Genomic DNA, 16,262 nt, shown 5'->3' on the forward strand with positions numbered 1-16,262 from the left:
ATTTCCATGGAAATGGTCAAAAAGATGCAAATGGGATTTTCTGGAATGGGGGAGTGTGTTACATACTTGTGTTGATGCACACTGAGGTGTTACAGCTTCCCTAAAACTGCTATCTCTGTATCTGTAGGATTGAAGTGAGCTGAAAAACAGTATGATGCAATTAGAATTCATAGGTTTATTTAGATTTTTGCGTGACTGTGCAGAGTCAATAACCAATCCGAAGTAGAATAGGCTTCCTTACCACTTTTGTCTCCTTTCCCTTTGCACTAGCAAATCTATTCATGTTCAGAACAGACACTTTATATTCTTGAAACAAAAGTAAAACAACGTAGATTTCTGAGGGTTTCTATTTATCTTCTTTTTTGACATATCATCAGTTTTTAGAGGGGTTGTCACCTTAAATGGCCAAAAGTTGTATTTAGTTATCAAGATTCATGAAAATACATTAATTTCCCAAAAAGTAGTGATAATAACAGTAATTTTAAGAATCTGTCCTGGAAGAAGTGCTCATATCTGGCAACCACATCAGACAAGTCAAGTAAGCTTTAGGAAGGTGTCAAATGTTCAAAATGGGAAAAAAGACTGAATTTGGGTGTTATTTGTGTATGGGAAGACAGGAGATGGGGAGAATGTTCACTTTATGAGAAATATAATAGAAGTGAGATTGGTGAGAACAGAGCATATTTTTATGAGAAATAGGATAATTATGTTTCTTTTCAATATCTAGCTTTAAATTCCAGAAAAAATCAATCTATATTTTCAAAAGGAGTCCTTAGTCTTAAGGCAGCCCGTTACTTTGTGGCTCTAATGGACATCTGCCAGGTCTGGAGAAAGGAGATAGGCTCCTCAGACTAGGGTACCTGTAGAATATATATCTCCTATGTCTCACTGTAACAGGTAAAAATTAAAAAGGTTATCAAATATACGTTAGTACTTGACTGTATATGCTGCTGTTTAATTAAGTAAAACACTTTCAGTTTCCTAATTTGAGGAAGAGTAAATTCAGTATTTGACAAAATTATTCTCTATGTTAATAATGTTCTGTCTTTAGCAGTTCCCAGTTTTTCCATAAGTAATATGCTCAGGGAATCCATTATTTACTAGGATGTGTCAGAAACCTTAAACACAGAATTTTTTTTCCCTCCTCTAAGAATATAAAGTGTTTGCATTTCATAGCTTTTTTGACCTTTTTTTAATGTCTAGGTCACTGTGAGGTAGAGTGATGAGACCTCCAGCTTGCACGGAAAACAGATAGAGAACAGGCAGCCATGCTAGCTAACCCTATAAACTTCTCTAGTTTAGTCTCAAATTGAAAACTTGTGCCTTATTTTAGGATGCAGAAATTGAACAATAATGTGGATTATACTCGAGATACCGCTTCTCAGAGGAGAAAAGGAACATCAGGTCGTGAGACACTCTAGCACAGTTCTCTGAGACTAGTTGTTAATCCCAGTTTTGTCAGAGTTTAATCTCAGTCATCCACTTAGAGGTAAAATACACATTGCTGTTGAACTGGATTTCTGTGTGTTGCGTGCAGTCATGGTGCTCAGTAGAAGGTGCAGGGTTCCAGCAATATGCGGTAGCGTTCTGCTCTGTGGTTTTTTCTGTTTAGGATATAGAGCAATTCTAATGGATATTTAAATATTTTGCATTTTAGATAACGTAGCATACATAGTTTCTTAAATATATCAGTTGATTCTGTGAACAGAACAATGTATGATCATTTCTGTGATTTGTTCAGCTGTGCAAAAGAAAGAAAAAATCAGAGATGTACATTTCATAAATATCCTCAGGTGATTTTAACAGAGGCATTAAAAATAATTCCTGAGTAAAAAATGCTCATCTGTCCATCTATCTATGTAGAGAGATTATTTCTGGTTAGTACTGAAATGTGAAAAACAAACCCCCTAAATCTGAGGGAGAAGAAAATGTCTGCCTTAGCAGGGATGCCAACATTTGCAATGCTGAGAACATGTGGTAGGCTGTGTGGCAAATACAAGAATGATCTGACTGTTTTGTCTCAGAGATTTTTATTTTTGCCTTGTTTGCCTCTTGGTGCATTTTTGCCTCTGTCACTTTTTAAAAGTGCATTCCTCATGTATAAAATACTGGAAATTGAATTCTTCTCTGTCACACCATTGTAACTCTGGAGTAACTATTGACATCAGTAGCAGTATTCAAAACAGAATTTGTCCCTCTGCTACTAGATACAATCTCATATATAAACATCTCCTGTGGACAATTAAGATTTATTGTTACCAGCTACACTTAACTTTTTTACTTAAATGCAAAATATTTTTGTCATTAAATATATATATTAAATTACTTGTGTTTGTGTTTACCATTTATTTGAAAAAATCAAATAAAATTTTTGTGACTTTGCATTAATTTCTGGGTTTGCATATTTAGCGTATTTTCCCAGTCTCCTCACTTTGATTTTGTTATTTAAGATGCAAAGAAGAATGTAAAGCTTTTTAATGCACCGAATCTGTTTTCTTTTTGCAGTAGTTTCACATTTAATTACAGCTGTCTTTGATAATAAATTGTGTGCCAGAGTTTGTAACATATTTTATAAAGCAAAGTCCTTTGGTGAGTTGGTTACTGAAACAATAAGCGTTTGTGACAGGTTGTTTGCTGAATACTTCCTCTGTGCATATGGTAGATCATAGTTCAGTTGTTAGCAGATTATCTGTTGTGCCTTGATGTTAAAAGAGGGTACTTCTCAGGCTGTGTGTAAAGCTGTTCTGCACTGTCCTAAGAACGGCTGAGTGGGATCTAAGAGAAGTTAGAGGAAGTTCACATGCACTAAGAAGGGGGAAAAAAAGACCGCAGCAAATAGCTTGTAGTGATTTCAGCTTGCTGCTCATGATCTGTGATAGTACTTATTGGAAATTTTTCCACTGAATTTAAAAGTGCTTTGAAACAGTTAAGCAGTTCTATAATAGGACATCGTTATATAGTCTTCAAATTTACAGCAAAAAAGAAGCCTTTAAAGGTGCGCAGAACCATCAGTACGGAGAGGACAGTATTTTAATTCTGTATCTTTAAAATTGGGCTGGTCAGAAAAGTGAGGGGTTTTTTGGGTTTGGTTTTTTTTAAGACATCAGTATTTTGAACATCAGTTTTAGAACATGAGGAAATTTTACCCAATTAGAAGAGGAAAGTCAGAAATAGTTGTTTTCAAGATTGTGAGGACGACGAGGGGATAATCTGTAGCTTTCCTCACTACAATGTGCCAAAGAATAGAGAGCAAAGAGTATAGTGGAATTTTTATCTGAAGAATTTATTCTGCTGTTGGTGGCACACATTTTAGAATTCTGATATGTTGAAGGATCATTAAACTCTAAATCAAAGGTTCAATTTGCAATAAATTGAAAATTAATTAACACCCCCCATGTGTTGTTTTGGAGATGGGGAGATTATTTTTGGGAAAAGCAGAAGGAATAGCGAAAGATGAAAAATATTTTGCTTGAAAAGATTAATGTAAGGAGGTACATTTTAGATCATCTCATTTCCTTTTTTATGCAAATCTGATTCTTTGATTATTCACTTTTATTATTTATTTATCCTTACCCAAAACTTAGAAATTGTTGTATATTGGGGACATAGGCATTTTTATAGTGTCACAAAAATAAGGCAACTATTGCACTCGTTTCACCCCTTGTGAAAAAGGATTTGAGGAAAAAATTTTGAGTAGAATTAAGGGATCCTTAAACTACCAAGCTAAACGTAACTGCAGTTCTTTAAAACAGAAAAATGAGAAAACAAATAATGCCCCTTAAGCAGATGCTTGCTTGTATAGGGATATCTACTCTTTGATTTTGGAGAGGCGGTGTAACTTGCAGTTGGAAACATTGATTTATTATGTCCTCATTTATTATCTGCAATAAATGAGGAATAAGCCTAAAACGTGAAAAGGGAAATTAGGTATTACACTAGTTCTCTTACTTGCTTTATTTTATTTACATGAAATATACATTTTTTTTTTACTGGTGTGTTGCTGTGCCTTTTGTTGACCATATCTGTACGCCAGGTCTGTCTGCTTGTTTCCATTGGCTTGTCATGTTCACTAATTAGGGAACTGCTGCATGATTCACCTTGTTAATTAGAGGGACTTGCACACAAAGGCCCTTCGGGCAGTGCGAAAGAAGAGCCTAGCACTAGTGCCCTGAGAAAGCTACAGCCTGTGAAGTAATTCTTCTCATCTACCTTCTATTTTTTATTTGAAATGAATAAATCATTGAGATTTTCCTTGTGGAGTGAGAATGCAAGAATTCACATCTTTGTAAGATGTAAATTATATGTGATCAATAGAAGGGGATGACTACTGTATTGTACTTACAAGGTTCCCTAATTTACTACTTGTCAATGTATGAAAAATTGCTTGAAATATTTTGTCCCCACACTGTGGTATGTTGTTGCCTTGATCTGCAGGAGAAATGAGCAGTAGCACTTTTGCTATAGTTAAATCTAAAATAGAAAAGATGTAGATTATTTAAATTTTGAGCTTGTTTTGCATCCCCAGTGGAAATTCCATTTTGCAAGTGAACCCCCAGCAGTAGCCCCACAACCCGTAACGGGGAGAAGAAGGTGGGCGTCTGGCTATTTTTGTTCCTGATACTGCTCTGCCTCAAATCTCACTTTTGAATAGAGTAGCATGCCCGCTGTAGTGTATATTTTTTAGTTGAATATAGTTTCAGAATAAATTAAAATTGTTTTTGTCATGTCACTTAGACTTGATCAAACCACAATCCAGACTGCAGGAAAGGAAATTGCGTTCTAAGTGCACAACCAGTCTCTACACCACACATTCCCCATCTGTTTATGACACTCCAGAAATTAACTCCAATGCCATTCTCTCCAACTATTTGATTAAAATTACTTATTACAGGCAAATGATTTTTAGTAGATTGCTACATTTGCCTCATTCCCTCAAATGAGGCTGGCAGTTTCAAGATGCAGATTTCCCATAAGAACGGTAGAGGATTGGTGTCAAAATCTGAGCATTTCTTTTGGAATTATCTAGTTCCATAAAGCTTCTTACCAGAATTTCTGATTAACTAGTATATTAAACACACTTAAAATCTCCACTATTGTCAAGTTTTTGGTGCTGGTATATAGGCAGAGAAATTTTCCCCATTTTTCAAAAGAATATTTTTTGGTAAATATTTCAGACTGGAGGTTTTATACTGTGACTTTCTGTCACTCTTCCACAAAGCTGAGGTCTTCCTACGTACCTCAGTCTTCAGTTGACTCTAGTGATGCACTAACCAAGAACATACTTTCCCCATATTTCTGGTACAGTTCTAGTGTACTAGTTCTTAATTATTTCTGATTTCAAGCATGTGCCAGAGATGGAATAGACATAAAAGTAAAAAAGGCTGTGTTATGCTATGCTATTGAAACTGGTGATGCCCAGAGATCATGTAGATAAAACTCTTGATTGGAGTGTCATAGTAGTAGCACAATGTCGTAGCAGCCATGGAGAGTTGTCACTGTCCAAGTAGTTGTTGCATTACTCAGATACAGTGAAGGATTCCTTAAAGAGTATTTTCAGAAATGTTTATTTCAGGGATACTTCACCATCTGCAAAACAGAGCAGTTGATTCATATTGTAGTACAACCTTCAACGCTGTGTCACAGCGGACAGCATAGCCTTTGGGAGTTACTGCATGCACTCCAGCTGCAAGCATGGGGAGCTGATGGAAAGCTTAGCTGTGAGGTGCATCCGAGCTTTGTATTTTCCAGTGCGTGATTTTAAAAAAGCAAAGCTGATCTCCTCACTTCTCTTCGTTGAGTTAGCTCCCATTATCCCTGTCTTTCTGTCAGACCTTCCTAGCTAAAGCCACAGCTCAGTAAGTTTGCTGCTTTTGGAACTCGTTTGTAACTCTAGTTAAAACCGTGTTTCATGCAGGTTTTCACTATATGTTTTATTCCCTACTTTTCATTAAAGCATCGGTTTCAGAGCCCTTGCACGGTGTCTCACTTCAGGAAGAATGACAGAATCACAGGGGTCGGAAGGGACCTCGAGAGATCATCGGGTCCAACCCCCCTGCCAAAGCAGGGTCCTCAGCTCATATTGCACAGATAGGTGTCCAGACAGGTCTGGAATATCTTTGGAGAGGGAGACTCCACAACCTCCCTGGGCAGCCTGTCCCAGGGCTCTGTCACCCTCACTGTGTAAAAGTTCTTCCACATGTTGGTGTGGAACTTCCTGTGCTCCAACTTGCAGCCATTGCCCCTTGTCCTGTCTCCACAGAGCACTGAAAAGGGGCTGGCCATTTCCCCCTGTATCCCATATGAAGTGAGAACATCCTAACCATCTTGGGAGGATAGTAAACCTCATTTAGATTAACACAGGACCTGGGAAAGAGATTAACTGGGCTTCCTCACCAGTGCCCTGAGTGAGGAGTCTTCTGTCGCCTGTGTCTGAATTCAGGAGATTTTTGACTGATGTTCTTACAGGCCATATTTACATGGCACATATGTCTCATTTCCTTTGAACAACAGTTTAAGAAAACATATAATTGTCCAGTTTGCATTGCACCAAAATAAAATTAGGGCTGATAACATAAAATAGGGAAATTCTTTCAGCGCTTTTTCTGATCTTACTACAAGTAAGTTACCAACATCTCAGAAAGTTACTAGCTCTAGTAATGCTGATCCTGCCAGTTGTCTCTGGCTCAGAAACCCTTTGCTCAGTTTGCATCAGCAAATCTACCAAATGCCATAAATAATAAATAGCAAGGGTTAAAATAGGTGTGTATATAATAGTATACAATGTATACTATTAGTATATAATAACCTGGAACTGGTGCTATTAGAGAAGGAATAGTATTCCAAAGCCAGACAAAATGTGCTGAAGCTCCAACACAGTTTTTGAGAAACAAAGAAAATAATGATTAAGGTTGCTGGAAGGACAAAGAACCCCATTATGTTGAACTCTTTCAGAGGAATTTGAGGGATAACTTTCTTAAACAACCTAGTTGTTACATGTATACTACAGATAGGAATATGTAGCTTAAGGGACAGTGGTTGGAGAGTTGCAGAAATAAATGGTTTTACGTTAAACTAAAATAGTGCATTGCATTTGGAAAATCAAAAAGGAAAACCAACTGAGAATGTACAGAATTAACAAAAAATAGTTCATAGATACCTATGACGACGATTATATATGAATTAGTTCAGACAGCATAAGGTCTTGAGTAGTAAGGAGATGAAATTGTCATTTACTGATAATTATTTTTAAAATTGCATTTAACTATGTAATGTACATGACTTGAGAAAATGACAATTAAGACTTTTCTTCAGAAAAAAAAGTGCAGAATGCACCTTGCATTTTGTATCAGAAGTTTGAAGTATATTGTGTTGAAAGTAACAGGGCAAATGTTAATAGAAAATTTGAGTAAGCTTCTAAAACATAATGAAATTAGATATAATAAAAATAAATGTCTGTTATAAGAAAGAGACTTGGTCAAAAGTACCCCAGTTAAGGTTCCAGAACCGTATTCAGATGCTCATTATTTTGAGAAACATTCATCTTGGGGGCTGAAATGTTTCCAGCTTAGTCTTTGCCCAGGGTGTTTTTTTCAAACACTATGCAATAATTTTTGACTGTTGTTAAAAGTGTGTGGGAAAGGAAAAGAAAAAGAAAAAACCAACACACACACCTTTTTCAGTAAAGTAAAATCTTGATCTACTTCAAATAGAAGTTCAACCATTGCTAGTGATGATTACTGAGTTCGGGGTGAACGCATGTGGAGAAGTAGCATCCAGCTTTGTGCTGAAGAATATTAGAGACAACTTGGCAGAGCTGTGAATGTATGAAAGTCTCAGAGAGTGTTCGGTGTATGATTTGCTATTACATGTATAAAACTCCTCTGATACTAGGTAATTGCAGTGCTGCTTCTAAACATTAACGGCTGTGGACCAGTTCCTTAGCAGTCAGCATGCCATTGCTGTAGAAGTTCTGACCTTTAGAGACTTCGGTAATGTGAGTGAGAGGCAGAAGCATAGCATGGGGGTTCTGCAGACGTTACGTGTTCTTCACGCCTCTCTCTCTGAACTTCACTGGTGTACTGATCCTTCTTCATCATTGTCCTGTACTTGTTGAGGCTACTGCCAGCATTTTTAATGAGTTTCATTTTTTAATTGCACCTTCTGTTGTGGACATCCTAGGACATGTGTAATGGTTCCACATTTCAGGCTCTCCTCGGCAAAAGAGATGTTTTTCCAGGGGGTGTAATCACTGTCTGAGACTGATAGATACATGTCGCAGAACCATCAATTAAGACAAGCTTTTCCCAGCATATGACCCTGTTATCAGGAATTAAGCCATCCATCGCAGAGGTAGGAAGGATCTCCACTGATGCCTATTGGCTAGAAATCAATGCTTAAATCATTGTTTATATGATCTTACTTTCATCAAACTTTTCTGCCATTTAGTGCTCTCCATTGCCAGTTTCCTGTTTGAAATTCATTCCTGGCTGTCTTCATTCTTGATTGTGGTCTACAGTCTGTCAAAATTTATAGCTTCTGTGGTGTTTTTAGCTCCTTCTCTGTCCTCTTTTCTTTTCAGGCAGTATTTCTGAACTATATTGGGAATTGTAAGTAGCCAATGTCTAGGTCTTTGTGGGCTGAGTTGGCTTTGTGACTACAGAAGCTTTTATAACTCAGTTTTTATTCCCTTATCAAATCCTATATTGACAGTATTTAAACATGCCTCCTTTCACAAGCTCTTCTTTCTTCATAATCGTCTCTCTGTCACCAGGTTGTTTTCCTTCCAGGCCAGAAAACATCCTTGACTTCCGCCTGTAGGTAGAGAAGCACCTCCTTGACCTTTTTCTGTCTCATGTGATGCCACTCCCTTTTCTCCCTTCTATTTTTGAAGGTATTCATATATAGACTTGAATTGTCGGAGTTCCAGTCATCCTCTTACTTCCAGATCATATTGAAGGAACTTTCTCTTAGCACACTCCATAGCAATTACAGCTCAGACCCCTTTTCCATCTACATCTCGGCTTTAAACAAAGCTAACTTCAGTTTGATTAGGGTTTGCTCTCTGTTTGGAGCACATTTCACCACCTTTTCAAGATGCTATTTTCTCATGGTTTTGAACAAATCCTGTCTTTCTGATGAGTAGTGCAGTGCCTCATTTGCTGTTTGACATTCCCTTTTCCTGTGGATTCAGGTGAACAAGTGAGATTCACTGGGGTGTTTGCATAGCTGACATTAACAGACTTTTTTCTCGTGGGAGATCTGCTTTTGTGCTTGCTGAAGAGGAAGAATCCTGTCCTGACTATGCAGATCACAGCCACTGCTAGGCCATTTAATTTTCTGGATTGGAGAAGGTGTCTGACTTTAGATCTGCAAGTGTTCATGCCAAATATCTAGCATTTATTTTACAATTGAATTACCAAATTCATACCTTGAGCAAATCCACAGAATCTATTTCTCTAGCCATAATTTCCTTGAATTTACTTTTCATTTAGTTGCTCTTGGAGAAAAGTGGGAAATAACCATCACTGTTACCTGTGATTATTGGAATACCAGTTAGAGTAACGTATGGGGGGTTTAATTCTTAAGCCTTGAAAAAGAATCCATGCTCATCTGTGGAACAGGTAGTTTCTTCTAGTTCTTTGGACTGCCACAACTGATGTTTCTTAGCAATCTAAGAAGAAAAAATCACACCATATATTTATTCAATGACTCTTCTCACAATGGTTTGTAGTGCAGAAAAGGCTTAAAGCAAAAAGGGGCTCAAGTAAATGCTTGGTTTCTGTTGCAAAATTACTTACAAAACATGCTGTGAATAAGTGCTGTCTTGGTTTTTTGGAAGTTATTAAATCTAGATTTTTAAGATCTAATGCTGATACTTCAGACAGACATATGGCTGTCTTCCTTGTGGCATATGGCTTGTGGCACTTCTTTCTGAAATACCTAAATGTATCATAACAAATAATGATCTAAGGAAAACAAACTAACGTTTTAGAACCTCTGTTGTTCAGTTTAATAAAGCTGCGAAGTAATTTTCTTTCAGCAGTTTTAATGTTATGTCAGCATCACAAAGAAGAAAGTTTCCTGGTGTCAAATAATATCGGTGCTTAATTCTGATACTGCACTTTTCATCAAAGAGACCTCTTTAACTTAAGTAATAAGATACCTCTCAGTAAGTAGGTGGCATGCTAAAAATAAATTGGTATCAGATAAAGAGCAAGGACTAGCATCTCATTTGTAAGCATTTTTCTTGTATGATATACTGGAATATTTGTGTTTTAGATAAATATTTTGACTTTCAAAAAAGTTAATTGTTTTTGATTGGTGTGGTTCTGAATGGAGCACTGCTTCCTTCCCAGAGGGCAGAAATTTAAATATGCTATTGATAAATATGTCCATATTAATTGTGGTGAAGGCAAGTTAAAGAATGATATTGCATCAGCAGTCCGGTATGAAAATGAATGTGAATGAGTGCAGCTATCTCAAATGGCTTGTTGGTTGAGGTAATGAGTTGGATTCATTTCTGCTAAATCATGTTAATTAACAGGAAATTTATTTTATCAGGATGTATAGTTGCTAACAGGTGCTTCATTTGTTTAAATACCCAGAAAGTATTAACTGGCTTATTTAGTAGATAAATTATATTGTTATAATAGGTTGCTTGCATTCTTTAAAATACAATTGATCAAAGTAAGAGGCTTAAGTACCTTTAGTTTCCCAGGTACTTTTAAGAGTAATTTTAGAGCATTGAAGATGGCTACATTTAATTCACGTTATTCTTGATGCTGAGAATTTAGAGGATGATGACTTCAGAAATGTATGAAAAACTGGTTGCAGCATCATTTCCTCTTGATGAAGAGAATAGGGTTCCAGAGTACACTGGGCAAAAGAGCCTCCGCTGGTCAGCATTGTGCATTTGGCATCTAGTGAAACAAGAGGTGCAACTTAAGCTATCTCTGTTGACATCAAAGCAGAGTGAGTAAATCTACACTAAGTGTACAACTCACACAAAACAGTTTGGCTACTCCTAAACTTCTTGCAAGGTATCTGCAATAACCATATCAGGTTTTATGACTGTTAGAAGTAGTTCATGTCTCCGTGGCATTCCTTTTGAAAAGCTCCTCTTGCAGATGTTAGCAGCCACATTTCATGCGTAGATGTCTCCATGAAAGGTTCAGTGCCCCCTTCTTTTGATACAAAGCCAAGATATAGCTTTTTTTTTTAAACCAAGATTATGATTGGGGATAACATTTCTGATGGAGAATCAGTTGATGAGTAGGAAAGGGGTTTGGTACAGATAATCTGATGTAAGGTATGAAAAAGCAGAAGTATGTGACTTCAAGACAGAAAGAAGAGAAAGTTGGAATGAAGAAGCCAAAAATGGCAGTTAGTTTGCTCTGGGATGTGAAATAATATCCAGGAACCTTGTCAAATGTCTTCTAGCAAGTATCCATAAACTGCAAAGATGTTTTATTGTAAGCAAATTGTTAGTTAATAGTGACTGTGCAAAGATGTTCCCTTAAGCCAGCTGGAATACAGTAACCACTGCCAGATGAATGTCTCTGTTGGTAATTGGTATCAGGATCATAATTCTTTTGATTATTTTTAAACGTAATTTTATGATCCTCTGCTTTCAGGTGAGTTTTTTAAAAAATCTTGATAACTAATTCTTCAAAGATTGATGAGAATTTGTGTAATGTAATATCAACCAAGCATTTCAGCACTTCAGCCCTTATTTTGTACAACACTAAGGATACTGTGATCTTATTCCTGATGCACGTGATTGATGTATTTGATGTTTTGACCAACATTCATTAATGTTTACATAAGAAAGTTGTCCTTTTCATTGTAGTATTCCAAGATGAGCACTGTAATACCAGTATCAGGAACTGCATTCAGGGTTTTGTCTGGAGTTTTTGTACCTGGCACCATATTCCTTACTTGTATTGAAGTAGTGTCTATTAGTCCCACTGGGCCTAGATGAGAAGTAAGGCACATAGTACAGGAGGATCCATGTCTGGAGAGCTTATAGCCCAGATAGACAAGCTGAGTGAAGCAGGGTGAGGTATCCAGGGAAGTGAAGGGCAAGGTCTTTCTGGTGTTCACCCAGTCCTAGTAGGGCAGAGCCCGGCTCCTTTGGGTTCATCAGCTGAGCCAGGTATCCTGTCATGTACTAAATGAGAGGTTGGTGAAAATACCTTTAGCTGTTCTCATTGAATTAAAAAAAAAAAAAAAAGTGTTCAAGGCCAGGTTGGATGGGGGTTTTTGGCAGCCTGGGCTAGTGGAGAGTGTCCCTGCCCATGGCAGGGGCTTGGAACTGGATGGACTTTAAGGTCCCTTCCAACCCAAACCAGTCTGATTCTGTAATGCCAAGGAGCCTGAGGAATAAACAAGTGCAAACCCTTCTGCAGACTCTTGAGTCTGTTACAAGTTTGTTTGGTAAGACAGCACAAGACACTTTGGAGGTTTCAAATGAAGGGCAGGATTTGTCCCACTAGGTGGAATTCAGAGACATTCTAAGTTTTGCTTTACAGTTAGCATGTGCAAAAGAAAAATACTTTTGAGAGGCATGATGTTCTTATATTACATCCTGCAGTGATCACTGTACTGCAGTACAGGTAGTACAAAGAGCCAGGTAAGTATTAGCTTACTGTTGGTTTGAAAATGGTGCCTTTGGATGAGGTACTCTTATAATAATGTTTGCATGATAATAGTTATCTCCCAGACTATATTTCTGATCTGCACCTCCCAGGAAACGAATACTTACTCTGGTGCAAAATTTCTTATTCTGTGAAGCCATCTACTTTACAACTTCGTCTGAGATCACTCTAAGCCAGTTGGCCCTCACTTAAATATTCATCAGACTTCTGATAATTGTGATAACCCTTATAGGCTGGCAAGCATGGCAAATTAGCAAAAAGATGATTGATCTTTTTTTATATGCAGTTTTATCTTCAACCTTTCCTGGATATATGTTATACTATAGTAATAATTTCTTCTCTAAGGTATTTGCCAGTATCTGGATTTGCACATCTATTTACAGTTGCCTTGAAGCCTCATAATTACAATACAGCTGAAATGTCCATTTTCTTTCCCTGACTACAAATAGGGATCAATCGAATTTTAAATGACTGCTTACGGGCTAGCTTCCGATCATGACCTTTGTAAATGATTAGAGCTCACCACTGTTGCTATCTACCTTGAAAGGGTAAGCGGGCAGGACTGTCTAACTGGCATTTAATCTGGAAGAGAGCCAAAGATATTTGAGCTAAAAACCTAATATGAGTTGGCAAAGAGAAGTATGTATAGACCTTTGCACTATTATTTAGATATTTTTCCACATTTCTTTTTTGTATTTAGGAAATTATTTTATGCTCTAGATAAATGTGATGTGTATTTGTACATAATTTTATATTGAAGTTGCATAAAAATGTAAAAGGGTTTCAAATTCTATATGTAATGAATTTCCTTTTTTTGAGGAATATGAGAATATGTTGCATTGTTAAATGAATAAACCTGAAAAATGCAGTAATAGGTTGTGCGAAGTGGACCTGCTTTTTCTAGGCATATGGGAATGGAGAAAAGATACCATACATTGGTACCTTGTTCCTTAAACCTCCTTTCCTCCTTTCATTGGCCAAGATAGTTCAGGCCCCACTTGTATGTACAGTTCATGTGTAAGTAATGGCCAAGCCACTTCTATCTACACTTGTCATTTTGGTTTTATTTTCATGAAGAATTGTGCCTGTATCATACAATGCTTTTTACTACCACTGCTGAATTTCTTGAGGTTGTGTTCTGCATGTTTCCGTCGAAGTGGGAACAAGTTATGATATCAATGAGATTAGGAAACAAACACCTCCTCTGAATTTATTTAAAGGATTTTGCAAACCTAAAGTTTTGAAACTAATGGGAATGCTTGTATCTAATTAAAATCATATGCTGCATTATCTAATAAATTATTCTTATGTAATATTGATGATCAGAATATTTATTAGAGTAATACCATTCATGGGAATATGCCTCTTATCATTAACACTCTAAAAGGATTATACAGCTTATAATGAATATGCAGTCTTACTGTTTCCTCTTGTGATGGCCAGAGTATTTTCTCTTACTTCCTGTAGTGTGGTACACTGTCACGTAATGAACCAAAAGGTTGTTTTCTTAGCCTCAAACTGGTTAAATGTGGTGTTACCTAAATCCTAATCCTAGAAAGCAATAAAAAAATCCGTTTGCAGGGGGTTTGTGCCAGCATTACCTTCTGATAGTGTTTCTATGGAAGTGTTGTATTTATTTAGATAGGATTTTTTTTTTTTGGAAGAGAATATCAATTATATTTACAATATTCAAGTAAACCTGAGATGAAACAGAATGTTTGATGTAATTTTTGAGAATTTGAATTGGTATTTACACTGTTTTTATAAATCTCAAGCTGGAGATGTGTAGTTTGTATGTAGTACCTACTGGCGAAGGCAGTTTTCAAGGATAAGGATGGAGTTTTCAACAACTGTCATTTGGAAGCAGAAATCTTGGGGAAAGTCAAGAGAACTGTATCTTATTTATTACTCTATTGCAAGGCTGCATGATTGAACTGCTAAGATGGTATTTCTCGGAACAGCAGAGTACTGTGTGACTTACCTAATGCTAAGTCTAAACATAATTTGTTGAAATGACAACAGAAAGAAAAAGCCTAATCCTAGTTTTTTCTCTCCTGAATAGATGCAGCAACAAGAACTTGCACAAATGAGGCAGAGGGATGCCAATCTGACTGCATTGGCAGCTATCGGTCCCCGGAAGAAACGGAAGCTTGATTCGCCTGGACTGCTTACCATAGGAGGAGAGGTACATGTCCATACACAGAACAAGAGGTTTGGCTATTTCAAAAACTAGTAGGAATAACTAAAGATGCTACATGTGTAGCACCAGTTTAGTTTCAGTTAACTGTGTAACTTGGAAAAGGTGATACAGATTACTAAAGTAGAGGTACTGTGAGTCCAGTTTATCTTGCTACAGTTAAAATGACATCTTATTTTAGTTCTGTTTTCAAATGTAGGCTTCAACAGATAATTCAATAATGTTTTAAAAATAAGTTTAACGGGAAGTATAGGTGTCTCTCTTCAACAGTTGACTGTTCTTATACTGCTTTCTTCCTCTGCATAATCCAAAGGAAAACAGAAAAAAAAAAAGAGTAGGGCATGAAGAAATACCTGGAAAAACATAACTGTAGTCTTCCTTTCAGTTTGGACCAAGAGCTTGTAGTAATACCAGTAAGTGTGATTTTTGTGACACACACCTGTCAAAACTTCACAGAATGGCTGTTTGTCCCCTGCAACTGCAAACTGCTCTTGAAGTAGAGTCAGGTTTGTTAGCACACTTTCATCTTATCTTGGAGGGAGAAATAGCTACACTATGCAATGTGATGCTCAGTTCTCAAAAGCTGGACCTGTATTAGCCAAGGTGGAGAACTCCAGTAACATGCCGGAATTACTTTGGATAACTCTGAGTACTGTGTTCGGCTGCTTTTGTTTTTTCTAAATATGTCCACACAAAAGGAGTCAAAGTAGTACTCCCTATTATGTGTTTGTTCTGAAGAGAACGCAAACATTTTGTTTTGAGTAACTGACTAATCGTTTTGGCTCAGATTTTTGACTGTCTAAATGCCAGGCATTTCCAAAGACCTTTTTGTTTCCCTTTTTGGATAGATTTTATCTGAATTCTCTCAATTTTTTCACATGCTAAGATTAATGCTAAGAAAGTTACTTAGCTAGGAATAGAAGTGGATCTTGTTCATATTCTAAAGTTGACTTAAGGACTTTGGAGATGTAGGAGGTGCTCTGTTTTCTGGTCAAATTAGTTTCAGACTGAGGGAGCTTCCCTGGGGTTTGTGTTGTCCCACTAAATTCTCTTCCTTTCGCTCTCTCTCCTTTTCTTATATTCAGTAAAGCATTCTGTTCTCTTACCTATGCACTTGTAAGAAATCCTGTAGCAGCAGGCCAGAAGAAACTCAACTGGAAAGTGGTAGCATTAACTTTCATGCAAGATGGATTTAAATTCTAGTAATACATGGATCCCTTCAAATTTTAATAAACATACATTCCCTACTTGTCTTTACTTCACCAAAGGAATATATTTTTCCTAAGTACCACAATCTAATTTCTCTTGTCTATTGCCCTTTTTTAAGCCTTTTTTTTGGTATGGTGACCCAAGTTGTGGTCACCTTTGGTAAAGTAATCAGAGCTGTCTGCCTGAACTGGTTTGGGGTA

General features: G+C 37.0%; 1 protein-coding gene across 1 annotated transcript in view; it reads left to right on the forward strand.

Moving 5' to 3' along the window:
- The window catches only part of LOC311196527 (transcription initiation factor TFIID subunit 4-like), a gene marked incomplete at both ends in the record, with an annotated part of 142,084 nt that overhangs the window by 84,306 nt on the left and 41,516 nt on the right, over window positions 1-16,262 (forward strand). The window contains one exon of the mRNA XM_084270107.1: window positions 14,719-14,841. Coding sequence (XP_084126233.1) covers window positions 14,719-14,841 — 123 coding nt within the window. The remainder of the gene's footprint in view (window positions 1-14,718; window positions 14,842-16,262) is intronic.

The sequence above is a fragment of the Gallinula chloropus genome, assembly GCF_964237585.1.
Source record: "Gallinula chloropus genome assembly, chromosome: 13".
NCBI lineage: Eukaryota > Metazoa > Chordata > Aves > Gruiformes > Rallidae > Gallinula > Gallinula chloropus.